This window comes from Plectropomus leopardus, chromosome 22 (genome assembly GCF_026936395.1).
Source record: "Plectropomus leopardus strain MGB_pleo_1.0 chromosome 22, ASM2693639v1, whole genome shotgun sequence".
NCBI classification, from domain to species: Eukaryota; Metazoa; Chordata; class Actinopteri; order Perciformes; family Serranidae; genus Plectropomus; species Plectropomus leopardus.
This window is the reverse complement of record NC_142197.1, coordinates 21322233-21345915: the sequence shown is the minus strand read 5'-3', so window position 1 is coordinate 21345915 and position 23683 is coordinate 21322233. Positions and strand designations below refer to the sequence as shown.

The 23683-nt window shown below is 38.2% G+C and overlaps 1 protein-coding gene across 1 annotated transcript; it reads left to right on the top strand.

Annotated features, from left to right (window-relative positions):
• Positions 1–648: 648 nt before the first annotated feature.
• Positions 649–22263, top strand: tm7sf3 (transmembrane 7 superfamily member 3). Its single transcript, XM_042511452.2, has 12 exons — positions 649–1068; positions 6212–6366; positions 12106–12256; positions 12670–12790; positions 14851–15022; positions 15187–15364; positions 15891–15977; positions 16965–17045; positions 17150–17302; positions 17484–17584; positions 18728–18890; positions 18984–22263. The coding sequence occupies exons 1-12, from the start codon at positions 990–992 to the stop codon at positions 19235–19237; spliced, it is 1695 nt and encodes a 564-aa protein (XP_042367386.2). The 5' UTR covers positions 649–989; the 3' UTR covers positions 19238–22263.
• The last annotated feature ends 1420 nt before the right edge of the window (positions 22264–23683 follow it).

The window sequence follows — 23683 nt, the reverse complement described above, 5'->3', positions numbered from 1 at the left end:
TAAATGATTGAATCAATAAAAAAGTGTTAAAAAAAAGAAGTAAAAGAGCAACAGTATAAGAATAGTTGTGGCTGCAAAATGTGTCTAGATAAGTCCTGACCTGAAAAAATACTTTAAAATTTTAAAGATTCTATTTAAATAAAAAATATATATGTTTGTGATATTTAAAAACACATTTCTATGGCCATTTTACCTACATTTTTACCCACATTTTTAAAAAGAAATTTTCTAAATTTACTTATTCCTTGCAATTTGCGAGACATGTCTTGTCTTGTTGCACACTGCCTTTGTCCTCATTTTTTTCAAAGAAGTTGCACCATTTCAAAATATTGAAAACTTTGTGAAGGGCATCTGAATGCAGCACAAGAAAAGTAAAGACGATCCAGGTTTCAAAGAGTTATTGTTGCTATTTTAAACTTGTGCTTTCCCTTTTATGTCAAAACACACTGTGTCATATACACGCATTAAATAAATGTATGTGTGTGTGTCCGTTTTTCTCACTAGGTGGCAGTTGTGTTTAAAGTTTGGGAGCTACATCAGAGCAGGGGTGTTGCTTATGAAATGATTGATTTTTTTTCCGAAATCACACTGGTCACATTATCTCCTTATCTCGCCCATGTATTATAAATATTCTTGCTGTTTAAGACACTTAGTAACATGGCATGGCAGGTGGAATCGCCCAGACATGTGGTGCAATATCAGTTATTCATAAATAATTTACTGGACTTTCAGTTTCTAAGAGAATTCCCTCTTTCTGGTATTCTACTATGGGGATTGTAAGTTATCGCGGGACAAACGGCGAGATTCTCGCAGAGACATCGCTCAGGCGTCAGAGCGGCAGAAGAAGACTGTCCTGCAAAACCTCTCTGCTCTGTCCTGTCAAGCATGTCGCGTTGGAGATTGCAGGGACTTCTAGCACCCAAACACAGGAGAATGCGATGTTATAAATGATTTTATAAGATAGAGGCGTTTTGTTGAAGCAGAGGGAGATGTCTCGGTGGATTTGGTGTCCGCTCCCCCGGCTGCTGCTGCTGCTGCTGGTGTGTGAAGTTCAAGCCCAAGAGGAAAGTGAGTAGAGACAGTAATTTGGTGTATTTTCACTTATAGCAACGTTATTTATCTTTCCTCGTCTTTGAAACCGACAAATAAAGGGCTATATAGTAGCTTACGTCGTGGAACAAGTAACGTTAACAGGTTGAAGGCCGCTTTTTGATTCCTTCATGTAGCTAAATCACTGAAGTGTCATCCGGCTGAACTTGTTATTGTTGAGTAGCTTTAGCTAACGGTAGCTAGCAGTTAATATCATCATTTCTTACAAACACACTCCGGGTTCAATGTTTATTTAGTCTATTTTATAAGTCTCAAGTCCTGCAAACCTCAGTGAATTTAAGTCAGTTAAGTAATGTCATGGGGTTTGAGAAAGGGGCTTATATTTTACACGTTTTATGTCTTTGAAATCGGAGCAAATAAGCTAAATTTGAATTCAAAAACAACAACGATTTAACAAGAAGTGAGCCACAAAATTAGCAAAGTAGTCGTTAAGTTAGGCCTTCAAGATAATTACCTGAAATTGAGCAAAAAAAAAAAAATAATAACAAAAAAAAAAAATAATAATAATAAATAAATAGACAATGACCTGGAAGAGAAGTGATAAAATAAAATAATGAATATAAATAATTACACGATTATATGTTTTCTAGTTTTTGATCATTTTCTGATGACTCACTCTATGTCTTTCTCTCCCTCACTTTCTCTCTTTCGCTAGCTCATTTTAGGTCATTTTCTTGTCAACATTTACTATTATTTCATGCAATTTGCACAACATTCAACCTGACAAGTTTCTTATTGCCGATGTTATTATTGATCTTATTGCTGATACTGATTCACGTTTCAGTGGTTTAACAGGATATATATCAGTTTTAAGGAGATGTTTCTTATGCCATCAAAGAGCAGTTCTGACTAAAAATGTTTTCCCTATGATATTCATATATAAATCTTAACTAGTTTTAGATCATAGTTAGTGTCTAACTGACATGTATTGCAGTATAACAGCATTTGCATCATATAAAGTGTTTGTGCAATTCAGCATAGAAGAGTAAAAAACTGTGATTTATTTTTTGTAAAAGTTCAGCTAATTGTGTCAAAATGTTGAGACCTTGGAATCCAAACAAATGGTTATGAATTGGGTTATGAAAACAAGTGGAGTCAAGAGTATTTACTCTGATAAGTAAATAAAGTTTGCTGTACAGAAAAACACCAGCAGCAGCAGGTTCATATGAAATAACAAGCTGGCTTGATGCTCATACATCATAGCTTTTAGGCTTAAGTAACCAGGGAGTTTTGTTAGTATTAAATTATTTAGACTTTGTTCAAATATCAAGTGTTTCTTCACCTAATTTTAATTTTTGTCAGGGTGGAAAAGACTCTGAAATAGTATTTAGCCCCTCAAGGGACACTAAACTCTCCACTGGGACCAAAGAAATAACTGTAGCACCTCCTAAAGGCACCACCCATTCAAGAGGGAAGCACTAACATTACTAACTTTGAATTTGACATGAGCCGCAGATCCTTAAAAAGTCTTATAAGGAACTGAACACCTTAATTGCAATTAAATGTCTTAAAAGTCATAAAAATGATAAGACACGGGAAGTACGGTTTTTCGAAGTACGATCAAGAAGACCTCACCAAAAACTCATATTTTATGTTGCAATAATCTCCCTTGTCTCACGTTACTGATTTATTTTTTCCCTTCAGTTTTAGCTTCTGTTAAATTACTAAAATGCTGTCTTAAGTCTAATTCCAGCAGCTTTCAAAACTCTTACAAAGTATTAAATTCCACTTTCTTAAAGCTGCAGGAACCCTGCCAATACCTGATCCAGCATTTTAGCCAGTGTTAATTTTCGATACTGGTGTTGGTGTCGTAACGACCATAAAATAAGATTGGGTATATATCCTGGACTATGGTTTCTACCTCTCACAAGCTTCCCTGGTTCACGTGTCAGACAAATCAAGGCAGCAGGTCACTCCTCAGCTGGAGTCTGACCTGCAAACAGTCAGTATGGATAAGTCAGCACGCGTAACCTGTGATTAATCTACACAGCTTTGCTTTTCATACTTGACATTCTTCCTCTCCGTCTGAGAGACAAACATATGTAAGCAAACATACAAATACAAAAAGACCATTCATGTGATCTTTGGACAAATACTTTAATACGTACAACCGATGTGTGAACAGACGTCGGTTGGTTACAGGCGGCGGCAAATTTGAAAATGGGTTTTAGCTATTCTGAAAAGGTCGAAGGTCGTGTTGTGCAAGTGCTGTGTTCATTTGCAAACTGGCAGCTATCAGCAAACACTTCCTCAAACTTTGAGGAAATCTGTGATGGAGAGAGAGCTGTAGAGAGAGAGAAATAAAAGTTCAGTCTCACAGTGACGCGTTGAGTTGATGGTTTGTGTGCAGACAATGTGAGGACTAAATGATTGCTGAAATAGTTGTGTGGGGAAGTGTCTTCCAGATTTGTGTTAAGTTAGAAAGATTTTATTTGCTAAATATATTTAAAATAAAACAAAAAACGTATCTCTTCACTTTAGCCTTTAATTAGCTCTGACTTGCATTTTGCATCACACTGCTGCACCTCTTTAAAATGTATTTTTCTTAATTTTATACACAATATTTTTGGCTTTATTTTTGCTAATAATATCTCAGTGGGTTTTATTTTCCGTTGTACATTATGCAATCTATGCATTCTATGCAGGCTATTTTTAGCCTTATTTTAATATTATTTTTCTACTATTTTCTAGTGGGTTTTATCCTTGTGAAGATGCATTCTGTTCTATTCTGATATTATCTTATTTTTACATGTGGGTTTTATAATGTCTTTATGTCTTCTTTGTCTTTTAATATGAAAAGTGCTATACAAACACATTTTCTTCTTCTTCTTCTTCTTCTTCTTCTTCTTCTTCTTATTATTATTATTATTATTGTTATTATTATTATTTTTAGCATAATTATTATTATCATTTATGTAGCATCTTTTAAAACCAAGTTGACAAAATGATATGCATATAGAAAAGTCATTCAAAAACGGAAGTCAGAAACAAATTACAGCCCTGTACACAGACCGCCAGTCTTTAAAGATGAGCTTGAGAATGTCTTTTTTAAACAGACTCAGCTGACCAAACAGAGGAGGGGTTAAAGTTGCTTCGGTAAACGGTAACATTTACTATCGACAGATGTTTAAGAATGTATTATTAGTCTAATAATTATTAAAACACAACTTGCCATAGATTTTTTTCTCATTTTTTAACTGCACGTGCCTCTCAGCTGTAAAGAGTGGATCATTGCTGTTGCAGAATGATCACCTGACCTGTCACAGTGTCACACAGCAGATCAAGCGTGCTTTTCTGCACATTCCACTCATACAGATACTTGACGGTTACTTAAGAGTTAATACATCCATAGCTGATCAATTATTGCTGTTTTATTTCAATTGAAAAAAAAAACTGGAAAAAAATGACGAGCACATGATCAGAAGATTGAAGTTAAAGTAGGACTGACAAACAACTTCTATTTGAGTATTTTACTGAATGTATTACAATTTGTGACTATATATTTTAAAAATGTTTTTAACTTTTTATCTAACAAAAATGGTCATGTTGCTTACATTCTCCTTGCTTTATAGGCCAGGAAATATATTAAAAATGATTGCAGCCCACTGCAAAATTGAGGACGTTTATACTGCGTTGTTAGATTTCCCTCAAGCACTTAAACAAATGATGCTCACATGCCTCAGTGTAGCTTTCATTACTCAACACGGAGCGTACTTCTTCATTCAGCCTTTTCTGTAAGATCCCTCCCTGATGTGCTGCTGACCTGGTTTTAGGTCACCTACTTGGCTCAGCACCAAATATCAAAGGTGCTGTCTGTGATTTCAGGTTATCTACAGTTGGCTGTATGTTGCCTGCTGTCCGCCACAATCAGTCGTTTCTTCTGCTCCATCGTAACTTAGATTGAATGAAACAGGATACAAACTTAATTTCTTTAATTCAGTTTTATGTGTAGCTGAGTAATGGTGTGACGATGCTCGTGTAAATTTGGAAAGACCATGAGAGAGCGAGAACTAATTACCTGACCATCTCATTAGTTTCCAAGCATTAATTTTTTGTTATTTACTTAAAACTTAAAACCAAGATCACCCATTACACCAATGCATGCCTCTCCAAGATTTATCCTAATTTAACAGACTCATGTAATAGGTGTCTACAAGCCCCAGCTCATCACACCCACATGTTCTGGTCTTGCCTGAAGCTTAATATACTCTGGTGTGAGATTTTTAATTGTATTAACACTGCGTTGCCTTGTTTGGAGTTCCTCTACAGCCTGGATTTGTCTTGAGGCATGCAACATGTCCTTTCCTTTACCACCTTGTTGGCAAGGCGACTTATAACCTTAAATGGAAACCTGTTCAGCCTACTACTCAAAAATGTGGTTGAAAGACATTTTACTGTCCACCGGATTGGAGAAACTCACTTTCCGTGGAAGTTTCTCTTTATTCTTTTATAAAAACTTGGAGACCATAAATTATATTGACCTCACTGCCTGGTTGTGACAACAGAGCCTTCTCTTTATTTAAGTTATTTTTATCTGAATATTTATTCATTATTTTCTTATCTTATGTGTAGGTTATTGGTCATTTTGGTGTCACTGCAACCCATACGTTTTGTCATGATTGTTGTCATTAGTGTGATTTCTGTTACTGCCTTTATTTCTGTCACGGTGTCTTTGGGGTGGGGGAGGGGAGAAAACATTGAAAAAGTGGAAAAACGCTTGGGTGCTCTGTGATTTATATGCCTTGCATTGTTCTTCCAATGAATTTTTTTTTTTAAGAAAACAAAAAAAATCAAGAGTCCCATCATGGTCTGAGTACTGTCACATATTTTTTTCTGTTTTTATTTATTCATTTTTTAATGGCAACATATGCGTAGCTACAAGTACTTTAAAGGTATTGATTGTTGGCACAAAAATGAAGAAACATATTTGTTGTATTTGTGATCAAAGATTCACAGCTTTAATACAGAACATGCAACGTGAGCTTGTCCAGTTCAGGGTATATGAGGACACTGCAGCAGAGTGGTTTATGGGCTGCACACTACGATCAATCTATCACAATGAAATCATGAGATTAATCAGATTTTTCCCTCTCTGTCTCAGACCGGGTGATTTTCCTGCCGGGAACGTTCCAGAATGTCAGCGTCTCCCAGAATGAGACGGTGCAGGCCGTGGTGTCCAGGATCCCCGCGGATGTCGCTTTCATCACCCTGCAGTTCCACACGCAGCACCGCAACGCCACGCTCTCCTACACCAAGGTGAGAGAGAGCTGACGTATACTTCTCAGCTTTGAGCACTGAAGTATCATCTGTGACAGACGTGTCTTTCCCTCATCGTCTGGACATGACATGCAGAGCAACACTTCCTACAGTCTTTCTCTAACACCAGAAATTCTAGTGTTGCAGTGTTTGTTAATGCAGTAGCTGACAGGAAATAAACAGACCGTTTCCCTAGCAACAGAATAGCAATGAAGCGGCCTCTATCATTGTACTGATATTATTACAGAAAAATATCTTGAACTTGCGGTTGAGAAGCTGCAACAGAACAGATGATTCCACTTGATATAAATAATAAAAAAAAGTTGGATGAAGTCATGAAATACTGATAACAACAACACAAACAACACAAATTCATTTAGGAGTATTTCTAAAATATAATATTGACATATATACATAGAAGAGTGCTAAGTTAAAGGAACAGTTTGACGTTTTGGGAAGTATTTGCCTTCTTATGGAGAGTTAGGGGAGAACATTAATACCACTCTTATATTTGTACACTAAGTATTAAGCCAACAGCTGGTTATTTTTTAGCATAAAGCCTCAAAATAGGGGTATATAGCTAGCCTAGCTCTGGTTAAAGCTAAAAATAAATTACCTAGAAGCACATGCAAAGCTTACTTATTAACATTTTATATTGTATTTGTTTAATCTATCCAAAAAAGAATAAGATATCGTTTTTTTTTTTTTGTTTCAGATGTAGTCACGCAACCTGTTTCCTCCCGTTTCCAGTCTTGTGCTTAACTAAGCTAATTGGCCACTTGCTCTATCTTTATATTAGTGCACAGCACTCGTTGTCTCTGCTTTGTTTTCAGCAGCGCAGCTAAATAATTGAACACATATCCTCTTTTGATCGTGAATATATTTGGTATAATCAGTTTTAAAGTGTAGCTTTGTCACTTTTATGCACACGTCATGGATAAGATAAACCGTTTACTGAAATGCTACAACTGGACGGATAAGCAACAGGAATCGAGACCTGGTTCCAGGTGAGATTCAGTTCCACATGGTCCAATCCATTCGAATTGTAATGTAATATCTATACCTGTAATATCTGTGAAGTGATCATTTCAATAAAGTGCAGAAAAACAATAAGCAATATGCCAAAATGTGGGTTTAAATTCTAAGAATGCCACGTAATTGACTCTTTACACACAGAAAACTAATCATGCATCAGTAAAATAGTTGTAATGGCACTGGTGTTAATAAAATCCCCAATTCCCATCTGAGGACACAGCACCTTATTTTAAGCTGAAGGATTGTGCGTTTCTCCCCAGATTTCTGTGAGTCGCTGTAGCTAGTTGTGTGATGTTGTATGTTGACTGTCATCATAAGTAGTGATACTGAGATTGATGAATCTCAGATGCTGAGATCGCTACTGGTTATTACTTTGGTTTCAAAAAAAAAAAAAAGGGGGGGGCTGTGCGGCACTTCTTCTGCCACTAGACGGCAATACCTGTGACCAAATCACACCTGAAGCACTTTTTGCTCTTACTAAGGGTTTTTCCTTAAGTCTAAATTCTTGCTTGTGTTGTACGTCGCTTTGGATAAAAGCGTCTGCTAAATGAAATTGTAGAATTGTAGAATTGTAGCTAAGTGTTTGTTTATCTCGGGTAGTAGTAGTAGTAGTAGTAGTAGTCAGTACCCAAACAGCCGGTACAGGAACAGCTCATGTAGCTGATTGTTTCCAGTCTTGTTACCACTGGCTCTGCATTTACCAGCGCTTGTCTTTGTACCGCTTGCTGCTGTGCTCTTCATGGTATAGATATGGCACTGAGCATGACTCCACTCTAAAATTGGCTTGTGAAGATGTGTAGAGTAGAGGCGGGAAAATGAGCTACCAAGATGAAAGCTCAGTGCGGTTAAATCAGTAAAACAAATGCCTTATCAATTTCTTGAAGCTCTCCACGTCCTTAATCGAGTGATTCTATTGGTGGAAACAGTAAAAAAAAAAAAAAAGCGAACTAAAGTGTGACAATCGAGGTATGCTTCATACTGTATGAGCAGTTAGTTCTCCCTCTGATTAATGAATGAGGCTTTGTGAGCGAGGTCGTCTGACCCACTGAGAGAAGTGGCAGTCAGCTGATGTACAGTCCACTGGTCATGAGCAGCAGACAGGACGGCCCTGGGGGGGAAACCTTCTGGCGTCGGTCCCTGGAGTCTCAGGAGACGGCTCGGTTTGGATCCACGCTGCACAGACGGGCGGAGAGACAAATTTAGTTTATTTTTTCTGATGACAGAAACAGCAGAAAGCAAGAGAAAGGAAAACAGATTTGTTTCTCACTGGTAGAAAATGTCTCCCGAGTGGCAGAACTTGACATGGAGGAAATCACTTCTCCGAAAGGAGGAAAAACAGGAAGTGAGTTTTTAAACTGAAACAGAAAGTTTCATAAAGGCTGAACATGCATACTACAACACACTTAACTTTATATTATCTTTCACATATTTCTGTCCCCTTTATTTTTATCACTTTCTCATAGAATAGAATATCTTGATTGTCATTGTACATGTACAACGAAATTGGATGCAATCCCCATCCAAGTGCAAAAAAACATATTATAATTATAATAAATAAGAATGACTCTAAAGCTCATTATAAAACTATAATAAAAAGAAAAAAGAAAAGGAAAACACAAGCAAACAAGACATTTTCACAACTCGCATGAACACACTGCACAGTTTCAAATCCACACTTAAAGTTTGGGCGATGTTAAGCGCAGTTATGGCTCTAGGGTGAAAATTGTCTTTTAATCTGTTTTTCCGTGTTTTCATAGCTCTGTAACGTCTGCCTGATGGTAGCAGCAACCGGTAAACCACAAGATCCTCTTTTTCTACTTTATCAGTCAGTGTGGTTATTTCTACCAATGCTGACTATCCATTTCTTAACCACATGTACTAAACTCCACCAGATAAACTTCAGCATGTTTAAAATGGAAAGTGGAATAGCTTTCGAATAGCCTTCGAAAACACAGTGTGCGAGGCTGAATCGCTGCTGTGAGTGTTTCCCTCTGGTGACTAATGAGAAGTCACATTAAGCTGAAAATCCTTTACACACTTGTGATTAGAATGGTTTGAAGTAGCTCTACCGCTGTGGTGTATTAAATAAATCCAGTAAAAACCACATCGAATGGAGTATCTCTACCCACTCCCAGCGCTGTCTCATAACAGCAAGACGAGGGTCATACAATGGAGTTATTGTATGAGCAGTTGGACTGAGAGTCATATTATGTGGGCGCAGTGTTTCGATGCAGCCGGGCTCGTCACACTGCAGTAATTCAGTGTTTGCAAACTAAAAAATATGTGGCAAAGTAAATGGTATGCTCCCTGAAAATGATATCTTGACCTTGCTCTCTGTCATAATATCACAAGTCTGACTTTGATACCAGTCTTAAATGTTAACAATTCGATGCTATTTATTACTAGTTAATCACAATTTGTGTGCAATAGAAAAAATTACATTATAGAACAAAGCACAATGAGAAAGGGACAAAACTAGCCCAAAGACATAACACATGAAGATCATCTATAGAAAGACTTGCCTTTAAAGGTGGGTTTTTAAGAGTTTAAGTATACAGTAAATCTGATAGATTGGGGAAGAAGGTTCTAGAGGCTAAAACAAATGCATGATCACATTTAGTTTGGCAGCTGGAGCAAGGGATGGATGAGAGGCCGAGATCTGAGGATCAGAGTGAGCGAGAAGTAGAATAAGAAACGAGGACATCAACGGGTTGTATTCACAAACGTTATGAGAATACTCTTAGACCTCCTAACTTGGCCTAAAAACTTTAAGTAAGGGGTCCTAGCTTAGAAGTGATTTAGGAGAGGTCTAAGACCAACTATGAGCAAGGAGGGGACAGAAAGTTTTATCTTAGTAAGGAGGTGGTTGACCCCGCTGCTAGGTATGGCACATTCTTTAACAGATGTGATAGGTTGTCACAGTTACACCCTTTGTGAGTCTGCAAGGTGTGGACATCCAGAGGACATGAAATGAACTGCATCACAATATGAGACCGTGAAAGTGGTGTCATTGTTTGACTGATCAGTCCTTTGATGGAAGTTTAAGACAGACTGTAGTCATCACTGCCGTACTGTAGCATATTCCCAGTTTTTCAAATATATTAGTGCTGTGATCACTTTATTTCTATACCTTTATTATATTGGGCGGGTGTACGTATTCCTTATGAGATTGAACATAAACATTATCACTGCACTATCTAATCTGTAGCATTTCATTAACCCATTATCATTCAGCATATTGAGAATAATTCTCTTACCTCTTTAAGTTCCTGCCATTTTCTCCTATGCATAAGAAACTCTTACAAGAACCTTAAAAGTCCAACAGTTTTTCCCCTTAGGAGCTCTCATAAGGGAAAAGACGCTTTGTGAATAACTTTGATCCAGCTAGACTGAAGCAATTCCAATTATCCAGTTGGGAGAAAATGAAAGTGTGAATTACCAGTTCATGTTTCGTGGAAGACATAACACATCTGATTTTTGAGATATTTTTTAGCTGAAGGAAAAATGACTGGATGAGCTTAGTAACATGATGTTCAAAGGTCATTTACTGATCAAAGATGATGCAGAGATTCATAGTTATAGGTTTTATATTTTAGTTAAGTGGGCCAATAAACAAATAAACTGCTGCAGAAGTTATCAGGAGCAGTTAAAAGAATTTCTGCTTTGTCAGGCGTTTACGTGGAGGAAATTAAGAGACATCTAATCGGTGGTGGCAGCTTAGCAATCATGGTGGGAGGGCACTTGTTTTAGGTTGTTGGGTTTGACAGAGAAATAGATGTGTGTATTATCAGTGTAACAGTGATAGGACACTAGCAATCCCTTGAAAATGAATAAACACTGGTTAAGGGGTTTTTTTTCAGCCACAGATTAATATGCATTGGCTATTGGCAATAAACCACAGTGCCCAGGTTCATCATAGGAAAAGAAAAATCAACCAGTGCAACAGCATGACTCATAGATGGAGACACAGTGGAGCTCTATGGCACAAAAGAACATATGTATCTACATGTTTGTAGATACATATGTTGTTGTTGGAATCTTTTCATGGGATTTGTGGACAACAAAATTTAACATCTCCACATTTGTCTGTGAACCCTTGGACTTATTTGAACCCCCCACTTGAGCAGAATTAATTCTGTTTCATCGAATTTATCAGCAGCTAATGCAATTTGTTCTAAAGAAGATTTCCACATATTAAAGAGAGTGTGTTTCAGTTGAAGGACACAGTCACAAGTCACAGTCACAGTCACAGTCTCATGATGGTTATCATAAGCTCAGCCATTAAAAATGTCACTGACTTGAGGCATTAATAACACAGTAAATAATCCATGAACAAAGAAGTAGGTGTTTAGTGATGTTTTCAGAAGAGAAAATATTTATTGCTGGCTGGCAGATAATTGTCTCACCATTTTTATCCAGAAGGAAATATCTCTAGATAACCATAAAAATTTGTATGGATATTCGTGGTCCCCTGAAGTCAAAGCATACTGACTCTTTGTGTTCCTCTGACTTCTCCTCTATCACCACAATGAGCTAGATATTTGTGGTTTTTTAGTGAAATGCCAAGGCAACTATTGGATGGATCGCAGTGATATTTGTTAAGGAAATGAATGTCCCCTTCTGGATGAATTGCATTTAGCATGGTTTGCTGTATTTTTGCTATCCCATTTTGTGCTGATAAGATGATTTTTCCCTTTGGTTCAGATGCCAGATCTGGGTCTCTCCCTGACGGCAGTGGACTCGGGCCTCCTGTCGGCTCTACAGCCGGGCCAGGCCTCCCTCTCCTTGTTCCTGTCCTCTCCTGATGGTAGCACTGTGTCGGGCACCGGGGTCATCCTCCCATACTCCAGCACTGGTAGGTCCTCTTAAACACTAGATTTGCTGATTGTGTAAGGCCATTAAAAGATGTTTCAGCGTGCTTCTCTTCTGATTTGTTTTGACTCATCTCGTTTTGCATGAGAAGTCAGAAACAAGGAAGTTGCAGCTGCTGATCGTAAAAACTCTGCACGGTAACTTTCGCCACGGGCTAAAAAAAAAACATAACTTGAATGTGATTTTAAACTTGAGGAAGCTCGTGCAGACCATGAGTGAGCACTGGCAGTGATTGTGCATGCTTGCTCTTACGTCTTTCTTGTGTGTTGAAACACTCTTACAGCAAGTCATCCTGACATGGCACTGTGCCACTAAACCCCCAGGGAGTGTGTTTTGATTTCTGTTTATCAAAAATGTCAGATACAGCATCTATTTAATAACTGTGTTCCTTTATAGATCCGGTGCCTGGAGCTTGTAACATGGAGTCCAACCTGGACATTGACCCAAACATCTACGTCCACTACAATCTCTACGAGACCACGATCCGTTTTGCACCTGCAAACTTAGGATATGAGAGGTAACTCATTAGACTGAGCGCCTGCTTCACTTCCTGTTTGGCCTGTTCAACTGTCGGCAGCAGCAACTCTGCTTAAATCACATCTGCCAGAACCTGTACATCAAGCTACCTTGCTGTTTATTTGCTTGGAAATGACCTCTCTCTTTCACACACACACACACACACAGACACACACTCAGACAGCCTCCTCCTCGCTGTGGCTAACAGTACTCGCTTGATTTGCTCAAGAATGTGTTATGTGTCACAAAGCCGTCTTGAGGCGGATAAACAGAAGATTCGTTCTCTTGTTAAGTCATTTCCTGTTGTGTCATTGCCTGCCAGTCTGCAGCCGCACACACTCCAAATGTTTTTAAAACTCTGGTCAGGTTTTGTTTATCCGAATGGTTAGTGCTTTTGAGGAACAGATGGTTTCTACCTGCAGTTTTCGGTTCTTTATACTAGTTTCTGCTGTGTTGAAAAGAAATGGCTTGAGGGATATTGTGTCAGAGTTAGGATGATTTGGAAACTGCATGCATAAAATGTGGCAAATTTTGTATTCACCTTAATACCAAACAAACAATAAAGGCTTTATTGGCTGTCTTTGTTCATTTCAGTTAAAACGTTACTCGGTTGACGTGTCTGACTGGTGTTTTTGGTTATTATGGCAGATGAGGAGCTCACATGATGACTGCACCTACCACGCTGTCTATTATACCCAATTGTGCTGTTAAACTTGTGTAAAAGTGTAACTGGATTTTGACGGTCACATTATCATGCTGAAAAAGGGACAAAAGTAGCTGCACTCAAAGAAACACAGGCTTCATTTGCAGAAACAGGCATTTCATTTATTTTTCATTTATCTTTTTTTTTTTTTTTAAATTATGCACCAGTCTATAAACACTTTTATTTCAAGTTGAGCATTGTAATGTTTATTGAGATTGACTCACTTTGGCTCTTTCAAATTGGCTTATTTTTTCTTGGGTTTCTGCTTTTTTAGAATATATTAGGAAATGCAGAAATTAAAATATTGATTTTTTTTCCATAAATTTTTACTTTTGGATGTTACTATGCTCTGGAGTTATTGGAATTGTGTGGATCACATGAATTGGAAACAGTCCTAAACAGCTATCACTGGATTCAAATTCTATAAACAGTATAAAGATGTTAGTGTACATCTTTTTTTTTTTTTTTTTTATTTTTTTTTTTTGGACTTAGACGACTTTAGTGCAAAAGAATTCTACAACTGTGCAGAAATAACAGGTTTAAAAAGAATGAACAGACATGCAAAAAAATATTAGTATGCATGAAGCAGGTTTGTACCTCTGCTGTGCTACATCTCTGGTTTCAGCATTCACATATTCACTTTTTTAGTTCACAGCAGCGGTAAGCACAGTGCACAGATAAACCACAGAGTTATAAAGAATGACACTTATATAATCACATTATGTCCGTTTCTGTTTTAGTGTATTCACGCTCATTCTCTCGCTCCCGCCCACTCTCTCGCTTTTGTTGTCCTGTTTGCCCTCTTCCACACTCTTTGTCTGCCTGCTTTCAGTGTGTTTGTTAAATGGCATTTTAACATAAATATCATTAACCCTTTAACGCCTGGATCTACGTCAGTTTTCTTTTTGCTTGCTGCATTCAGACGCCTGTCTCTAGCATTTACATGTTTGAAACCTCAGAAAATTGGCTTGATTTCTTTCAGAACCATGGGGGGAATAAAGCATAATAAGCAGCTTAGCAAGAAATGCCTTGCAAACTAAAAAAAATTAAAAATAAAAAGCTTGCTTGCAAATTTTTGGGGCCATTTCTCTTTGAGTTGCTCGTCCTTTTGCCATGGTTTTGAAAAAGGAAATCAAGCCAATTTGCTCCAGTTTCAAAGGGTTAAATGAAGTTTCCATATATAGTAGAAACTTTTTTGCCAAAGTGAGGAGCACTGCATTATCTTAATGACTATATCATAGACATGGAGCCTTTCATTTATTGTAAATCACACTAGAAAAGAGCCCCAGACAGATAAATATTCTAACTAAAGCCAACAGGTAGTTTGATTTGTCCTGACTGTCGTTGCTCTCCATCAGGGGAGAAACTCCGCCAGCCTGCGACCAATCCACCGATGCCAACACTCGTTGGCGGCTGCAGTATGATGTCTACCAGTACTTCCTCCCTGAGAGCGACCTATCAGAGCGCAGCCTCTTTAATGGCATTCATGCCGTGGCCGACATCAAGGGCATGATGGAGAACGGCAGACGGGTGGGGCATCAAGAACACTACCATTTACCATGCTTATGTCCTACTTTTAGCTGTGAATGTTTGAATCAAAAAGAACATGTTTAAAAATAGTTATGATAAATTATGATAGTAAAACAGGCGTGCTGCTTGCTACTGTAACTCTTCATCACCTCGTCCTTCTGCAGGTCATGACGCTGTTATCATCAGATGTGACCATGGTGATGTTCAACTCCATCCCTGGTCAGGGCGTCATCTTTTCGGTCATCGTCAGAGACCCGCTGTTGAACACCTCGGCCTCCTACGTCCCCGTCCACACCTACGCCTGCAGCTTTGCTTCCGCTCTGGACGGCTGTCAAACACTCGGTGAGTTCCTGTGTTTTTCTGCAGATCTGTTTATCATATTTGTTCGATTTTTTATCTTTAATTCCGTGGTAAAATGGTTTGTGAAAACCTTGCATAGATTAATTTATTGATGAAACCATTTTTTAATGGAACATTCTTGTGATAGGATGGCAGCTAACTGCATTCAGCAAGTTTATTTTCAGTATTTCTGATTCAGGGTATCCTAAATCTACGGAACAGAATGCATTAAAAAAAAACTGAAATCACATTTAATGTATGCTTATTCCCCAAAAGGACTATTTGTCAGTCACTCTCCCTGTATAATGGGGAATTCATGAAGAAAACTTTGTTTTCCGAGTGTGCCTCCACAGTGAAGGAATCCTTGATGAACTGAAGTCATAGGGGCCCATGCTTAAAATAAAACTATATCAAACATTCATTTAAAAATTCATACAACAACAAAGGCAAGGAACACTGTGAAAGAAGCCTTGAACTTTAGCGACTCTACTTTGAACACATTTAATGATTAAAAATATTTCATTTTCAGGAAAAGTATCCACAAAGGTGTTCTTCACCATCGCTGGCATGGCAGGCCTGTTTGTCTGCTTTTTCGGGCATCGGTTCTTCAAATGTGGTGAGTAATTATCATCAATTAATCCTGTCAAACCTGAGCAGATTGGCTTGATTTCATACAAAGACATGGGAGGAAAGTGATGCTCAAAAATAATATGTAATTAAGATGATTATAGATATAGTTTTTAGACATTTAAAAAAATAAAAGATCCAAATCTACCAATTTATTGCAATTTGCGGAACACTTCTTGCCAAGTTGCCTTTCTCCCTATGTTTTCAAAAAATAATAAGGGAGGGAAAGAGAGCATTGTACATCTACCTTTTCTCTTGTGAATGTATAATATATACTGCTGATGCTCAACTAAAAATTTGTTAAAAAAAAGAAAAGAAAGCAATGTCAAAGGGTTAATGACAGCATGGCTTCATCTTTTCTTAGTGTTTACTGAGTGAACACTAAGAAAAGTTTCCATAAAGCAACTCTCTGTTTCAACTCAAACTGAAAGTTACGCCTCTTCTAAAGTTAGCTTTTTCCGGACACAGTTCACTCCGGGGTCAACAGGATAGATAAATGGGGTCAGAGGTCATGTTTGCGAGTCTGAAATGTCCTCATAGGGACTGAAAAATGGCCCATACGGAAGCAAAGCTCTGGTGTGGTGCTGCCACAGTACAGCAAAGAGGTGTTGATACTTTTACTTCATCCCATGTAGTCATTCATCTGCAAGTATAAGTCAATCACCGGCTGTGCACTGCAGAAACTACACTGTCTCTCGTTTGGTTTCCTCCACATGTGATGCAAAAATGTATTTGTTCCAAACTGAACCCATGACTGTGATCTGCAGCTGCTGCCAAAAGCTTCTGGAAGATCTCCAGAGGATGTGATGTTTCTTCTGGAGTGTGTTGTTTCATCCACATCCAGCACACACATTTTCATCAGGATTCGGAAGATTGCCCGTTTCTATGAATGATTGCGTTACTGTTTTATTTAGCCTCTCTGTGCCTCTGTTGTCTCCTTCTCACCTGTCCTCTTTTTCTGTCTCTTGCCATGCAGAGATGTTTTGCATGGGATTCAGCTTTGCAGCGTTTTTCTTCTTTGTGCTGATGAAAAGGACCACAGGACTGGACTATGATAGTGAGTTGTTTTTTTTGCATGTAAAATTTCAAAAACTGCCCCAGGCTGCATTTCATCCCAGAATGAGAATCTCTCAACTTTGGTGTGTGTCCGTCTCTCTGCAGTCTGTCTGGCCGTGTCAGCAGTGATCGGTGTGGTGGGCGGGGTCCTCCTGGTGATGAGCTGGTGGCGTTTCGGTTCAGTCATGGCATGCATCATCGTGGTTGGACTGATGCTTGGCTTCCTCATCGCCGCCACAGTCCTCTTCACTCCTCTTGGTAGGAAAAAAAAGCTATCTGGTCCCCAAACATGACCCCAGGTGTTTGAGATATCCGCCCTCTCTCCAGTACAACAGAGCTAGATTGCACTCAGCACTTTGGGGTGAACTGTCCCTTTAGAGACTGTTACGTGTAATATACACTGAGTGTGTTTCACGTGTGTTTTGTGATCTTTGTTCAGGTGACCTGGATGTGTTCCGGCGCTCAGATCTGGTTTTCTGGGTGACGTTCTGCTGCATCATGCTCATGGTTCCGCTTATCTTCGTGCGTTGGCCCAGAGAGGTAAAAGATGCACCTCTTTATATTCATAAAGATATACAGCTTCCTCTCATTGAATTACTTCTTTAAAGGCCACCACATCTACAGACTTTCTTTCGTCCTCTCTTTTTTTCTGTCCTTTTCATTTGTTCCTCTATCATTATTTTATTATTAGTTTGTTTTTTGGTTTGTTTTATTTATTTTTTGTCTGTCTGTGAGGTCTTTGCTAATTTGTTTAATTTTTCATTGCTGATTATTGCACAACTACTGTCCTTGTTTACTATGTTTTGTATCGTTTTGCACATATTGATCTTCCCTTTTTTGCAAAATTAAAAAAAGAGAGCGGTAACAGATAAAACACTTCAGTCCATTCACTACAGCAAATGCAGGATTCAAGCTCTTTACTTTGGCATCATCTAGTGGAAATAACAAAAATGACATGATGATAGGCAGCACACTGAAACATTTGTGATATGGTACAATCATGCAGAATAAATTAAATAAATGACCTGAGCAAATGGGCTTCATTTCTTTCAAAAACATGGAAAGAAGGCGATGTGCAACTTCATAGGCAATCTCCCCAAAATTAGCAAGAAATTAAAAAAAAAAACAAAAAAAAACACAGTTGCAAGAAAATTACCAGAATTAGTAAAAAAGGAAGGAAAAGTGACAGAACAAAAACAGAAAATGACCTAAAAAAGTGCTAAAATAAAATTTTAAAAAATGTAATGTGATTTTTATCTGTAATCTAATTTTAAATATATAATTGTGATAAGTATAAATAAAGTTTTTTCTATATTTTCTTGTCACCTTTTAATAGTTTTTTGCAATCTACAGGACGTTTCATGCCAAGTTGCAGATTGCTTTTTTCCACTTAAAAAAAAAAAAAGAAATCAGATTTTAGTGGTTTAAATACTTGTGAAAGGCATCTCAAGGCTGCACAGGAAAACTGATGTCGTTTTAGGTTTAAAGGTTAAAAAAATTATGTCAGCACTATCTTATGGTCAAATATTTGCCTACAAAAAGCCAGCATTCCTGTTTTTTTGTTGTGTTTCACTTAAGAGGCTTTTTAGCCAATAAAAAGCTCATTGTAAATTAAAAAAGTAAGAATGTTCTTCACATATAACTTGACTAACTGTGATGTTTTTTGTATTTCTTTGTCATCAGGGAAACATCGTCACATGTGGCGTTGTCGGGGCTTATGCTGTAGTTCTGGCTGTCAACGCTTACACTTACACCAGCCTGTCTTACATCACACTGAACATCCTCAAACGCTTCCTCAACAACAACTACAGTGCGGTGTTCACTGACGTGCCCTTCCAAACCATCGGTGAGTTCACAACTGAATATTAGTAACACTGCCAAATGCTTGGGTCTCATTTAACACAACCTTGTGTTTCTGTCTCTTCATCCCTGCAACAAGACTACGTCATGATCACGGTGTGGGTGGTGCTCGGCGTCTGCGGTATCGTCATGCAGCTGTACCGGGAGCGCTCTCGACCGTTCTTCCCGCCCAGCCCGTACCTCATGTGGCTGCAGGAACGCGAGCGCAGAGAGACCAACGTCCTTGACCCAAGCCACCACTTCCCCACGCTGCCTAACCGCCTCCTGGCCCGAGCGCGGCAGCTCACCAAGAAGGTGGAGCCAGCTGGAGAACACACACCTCTGCTACTGTAGTCGCCCTCACTGTCTGTGTCTAAAGGCAAATTATAGGTACAGTGGGGGTCTGAACCAGAGAGTAGGAGATCCCTGTGATGCATTTTCTGGAGGAACATTGTCCCTCATAACTGGTGCTGGGACAAGGTACCAGTTCAGTTGATTGAAGGATGGTCTCAGTTAAAATGCAGCAGAACTGACACCACGATGCTGTTACATCACTGACACTCTTCAGGGGGATGTGAATCTCTTAAACGTTTTGTAGAAGACTGTGACTTTTTTTCTTGAACGTCACTTTTATTTAATATTTAAAGGAGCAGTATGTAGGATATAGTGGCATCTAGTGGTTAGGTTGCAGATTGCAACCAACTGAAAACCCCTCAACCCTCCTAAAGTGACCTTCAGGTAACATCAAAACACAAATGGCCCTATCTAAAGCCAGTGTTTGGTTTGTCCATTCTGGGCTACTGTAGAAACATGACGGTGCAACATGGCAGACTCTGCGGGCAAGGAATTGCTCCCTATGTAGATATAAACGGCTAATTCTAAGCTAACGAAAAACACCACAATCCTCTTTTCAGGTGATTATACACTAACAAAGACATATTGAATATTTTGTTTAATTTCTTTCAATAGATCCCCCTAAATCCTACACACTGGATCTTTAAATGACCCCTAACAATCACTGAAGCTGTTTAAGAAGAACTTGTGAAATATCTCTGAATGTCTAAAAAGTAGCTGTCGAGGCTTTTTGGTGTCTATTGCTTCTTGCACTAAAGTCACAAACTACTAACAGTTAACAAAGCGAGGCTTTTATCTGTGGATGCTGTGGATTGATTCAACATTGTTCTCAAAGCAAGAAATATTTGAGTTGTACTTTTTGTTGACCAGCTGGCATCTTTAAAACTGTCCACTCAGGACTTCATTTTGTTGTAGGGTGGTTTTAAACTGCACCCTTAAATGAGGTATACAGTGTATCTTAAAGGTATAGTTCACATTTCTTGAAATGGTGTTGTATGGGGTACTTATTCATAGTCATAGTCATAGTGTGTCACATACAGTAGATGTCAGTCAGTACGCCCCCAGTTTGGAGGAGCAGACAGAAGTAAGACACAGAAGCTAAGCAATGTACTTCTGTGGATGTTGGTCAGTGACAAAATGTATTTTAGCCACCTAAAAATGTTCCACTGGAAAAATAATCAGTTCAAATGTACACTATAGTTATATTGAGAGTATTTTCTCCACCTTACCTTTCCGTTGGTCAACCTTTTCCAATCATGGATGTATTAACGAAGTCTGAATACAGCCATTTAGGCGGGGCCTGGTTCATTGATATGAGAGCTGCTCTTTGGCGCATGAAATAAAACAACCTCTTTTTCTGGGTATAAAATACAATAAGATATCCTTATCTACTGGTCCATCGGGCATGAGCACTAGAGACTTACGGCGGCCAAGTGGGATCAAGTGTGCCGGAGCAGTTAACTTCAGCAGGCGGAGCGACTGATTTCCGGTTTAGTGCTTTGCTAGCTTGAATGGTAGTCTAAAAAATGTCATCTTTTGGCTTTCTGAGACTTTCCAAATGTTATTAAACTGGATGGCTAGATAGTAAAATGAATCATTTTGTGGATGTTTCGACGCTCACCAAAAAATATTTACTGATTCACAGACATCTCTTTCCTGATGTAAGTCAATGGGGAAACATCTGTTTGCGCCCGTGGGCTTCAGATGACCACCCTGGACAGTGTAATTCCACTTTTGGCCACAATGTCAAATTTGCATCAGAGCCTGGCGCACCTCCTGGGGGCTTGGTTTTGATGGGGAAGGCATTAACAGCTTCATTTTCCTGTCTCTGTTCTCGTCAGAGCCACCAGACTCTATTGCAAAAAAGAGGTAATTTTAGCTCGCTGAACATGGGAGTTGCTTGTCTACATCTGTTTCATTAAGTTAGTCAGTTCGTGTTATTGTGTGACTTTGGTGAATCTGAATTAAACCTTTTGAAAAAACAAAGTTACACAATAACATAAAAAACAAAGTAAGTAAAGAGCAGCTCCTGTTTTCAGTAAGGTTAAATCACTGTTTTTCTCAATGGAGTCTGTCTTTGAAGAGAGAGTATATACTGGTTGGAAATCACTGTGTGACATGAAGTTGAAGCAGTGAAAGTACTCTCAATATAGCGAACACTTGAACTGTGACTCTTTTATGTGGCTAAAATGCATTTTGTTGCTGGCACCCTCCATGTCAAACTCCAGCCTGCTTCTCAAAACTGGAGACGTGCTGACGGACATCTACTGTTAGTAATATTCTGTCTATAAATAACTTCATCAAAAACCCCAATCTGAAAAGTCCCTTTACACTCAAATTAAAAACCTAAAATACGCTGGATCCCCTATAATTTAACAGATAAAGTTTGTTTGTTGAGTTGATGTTTTAGACTAAAATGTGCCATTTAACCCTGAAAGTCTTAGTCACAGGGGTCACACAGGTCACTGAAGATAAAGGTCACAAACCAGCAACCAAACAAAAACTGACAAACTAAATGAGCACAGTGTTGCACAGTTTTTAACCCTTTGCACAGATTAAGGAAAGAAACTATTTTTTCTGCGTCAGTGTTTAACAGGTGTTTAACCCTCTTTGCTCACTTGTGTGTCTTTGACAGGACTTAACTTTGAGGTCTGGTCAGTCTTTTTGTAATTTGCACACTTTTTTTAATGTATGTGACTTGTCTGGCTGTAATGGTGCTGATTGATTATCTGTTAATCTGTGAATGTTTTTTTAAACTGCCGCCTGTGTGCCATGTCTTTTTCTCAGGGTTTCACACTCAGCTTTGAGACCACAATGCAGAGAGTATTAATGAAACCTTCGACTCGGACTTCAAGCCTGTAAATGTCTGCCAGTATTTTATTCAGCCACTTTCTGGTCCTGTGGCTTTTTAAATAAAACACAAAACAATATGCAGACTTGTCTTTGAATATAAGGTTATTGGTAATTTGTAACTGAATGTGTTTTGATATTTAATAAATGCCTAAAGATAAAGGCTGTTAAATCTATCTTGCTGTTATGCTATGCTGATTAAGAGAGCCCATTTTTTCAGTGTGATGAAAAAAAAGATACTTTAAGTCATTTTATCGTAGAATAGTAAAGTATTGCAAAATTATAACTCTGTACCTCCAAATAACAACTCAAAATGATTTCCTTACCTCAAAATGATGATTTATCATGAAACAATAAGGAAGTTTCTCAAAAATAATGCTAAACTCCTCAAATATTGACTTATTTTTTTTAAGTAATAAGAAATTGTACAAAGAAGTTCACTTTTATCCTCTACTCTTCTATTCAGATATTTACTTAAAGTTGATTAAGATCTTATTTCGTTTATAATTTATCATGAGAATGTATAAAAGGAGAATTTGGCTCGTGTAGTTTACATTCTACATTTAAAAGACTCATTTTTTAAGATAAGATAATCCTTTATTAGCCCCACAATTGGGAAATTTGTGTTGTCACAGCAGTAAGGTGTGTACAAGATAAGCAAGCAAAAAGAACAATATAAATAGTAAAAATAGTTTTTTTAAGAAAAAGTGCCAAATATTAAAAAAAAACAAGGCGCCAATGCCAAACTCAACAGTCTAAAAATATTTATACCATTTTATTATTAAAAAGTATTTACATAATTTTTTATTACATTCATTTTATTACAAATTTTACAACATTTTTCCTCCCATCTGTTTATAATCCAACATATACAATATATATTTAATGTCACATATAATGTATACATTCAACCGGCTCAGCCGTGGTGCAGTGTTTATGTAGAGCCACTGGGGTGCAGCAGAGGTAACTTCCTCTGAGGAGACTGCACACAGGTGTTTTCACTTATCTGTCTGAACCTCTGCTGAGGCTGAAGATGGTCAGAGTTAAATGTGCAAGTCATGTAAGGTCACTGGAATCAAAATACATTCAGCAAATAAAATGTAATAAATACATTTGTTTTCATACAGCTTCCACCTGCATTTTTGGTTTGTTTTAAATCAAAAATCCAACCCGAATTCCTTGTTAAAAAGACAGCCTTTATCTGTCACAGTGTTACTGATTAGCAGCTTTATCAGGCCAGTTGTCGAGGTTGAACATTAGTGTTTGTAGACGAAAACCTGCAGTTCAGTGGCACTCAGGGCAAATGTTTCATCTACACACCAAAACAGAGTCATCCAGCTCTTCAAGAAAATGACAAAAAACTATATGTGTTTTGTTTTTTTTGTACTCGTCGATTGCAGAACAATATCCAGCTTCAGGGGGCTTCTGAGGGTCAGCTGGCAGGGAGGACGGCTGGCAGCTGGAAGACTGGCTGTTTCCTGAAGTATTAATAACAAAAAAGAAGTGGAGGCTGCCATGGTTTCACTCCACAATGGTAAGGGTGTGGCTGAAACTCAACACAAACCTAACCCCCCCCCCTCACGAGACACCATGAAT

What these genes read in the sequence shown, in the direction of transcription:
- tm7sf3 (XM_042511452.2), top strand. Translation starts at nt 990, where the DNA reads ATGTCTCGGTGGATTTGGTGTCCGCTCCCCCGGCTGCTGCTGCTGCTG. An exon ending in GGACGGCTGTCAAACACTCG is followed by an intron (nt 15,365 to 15,890) that starts GTGAGTTCCTGT and finishes TTTCATTTTCAG; the next exon opens with GAAAAGTATCCACAAAGGTG. An exon ending in TCGTGCGTTGGCCCAGAGAG is followed by an intron (nt 17,585 to 18,727) that starts GTAAAAGATGCA and finishes CTTTGTCATCAG; the next exon opens with GGAAACATCGTCACATGTGG.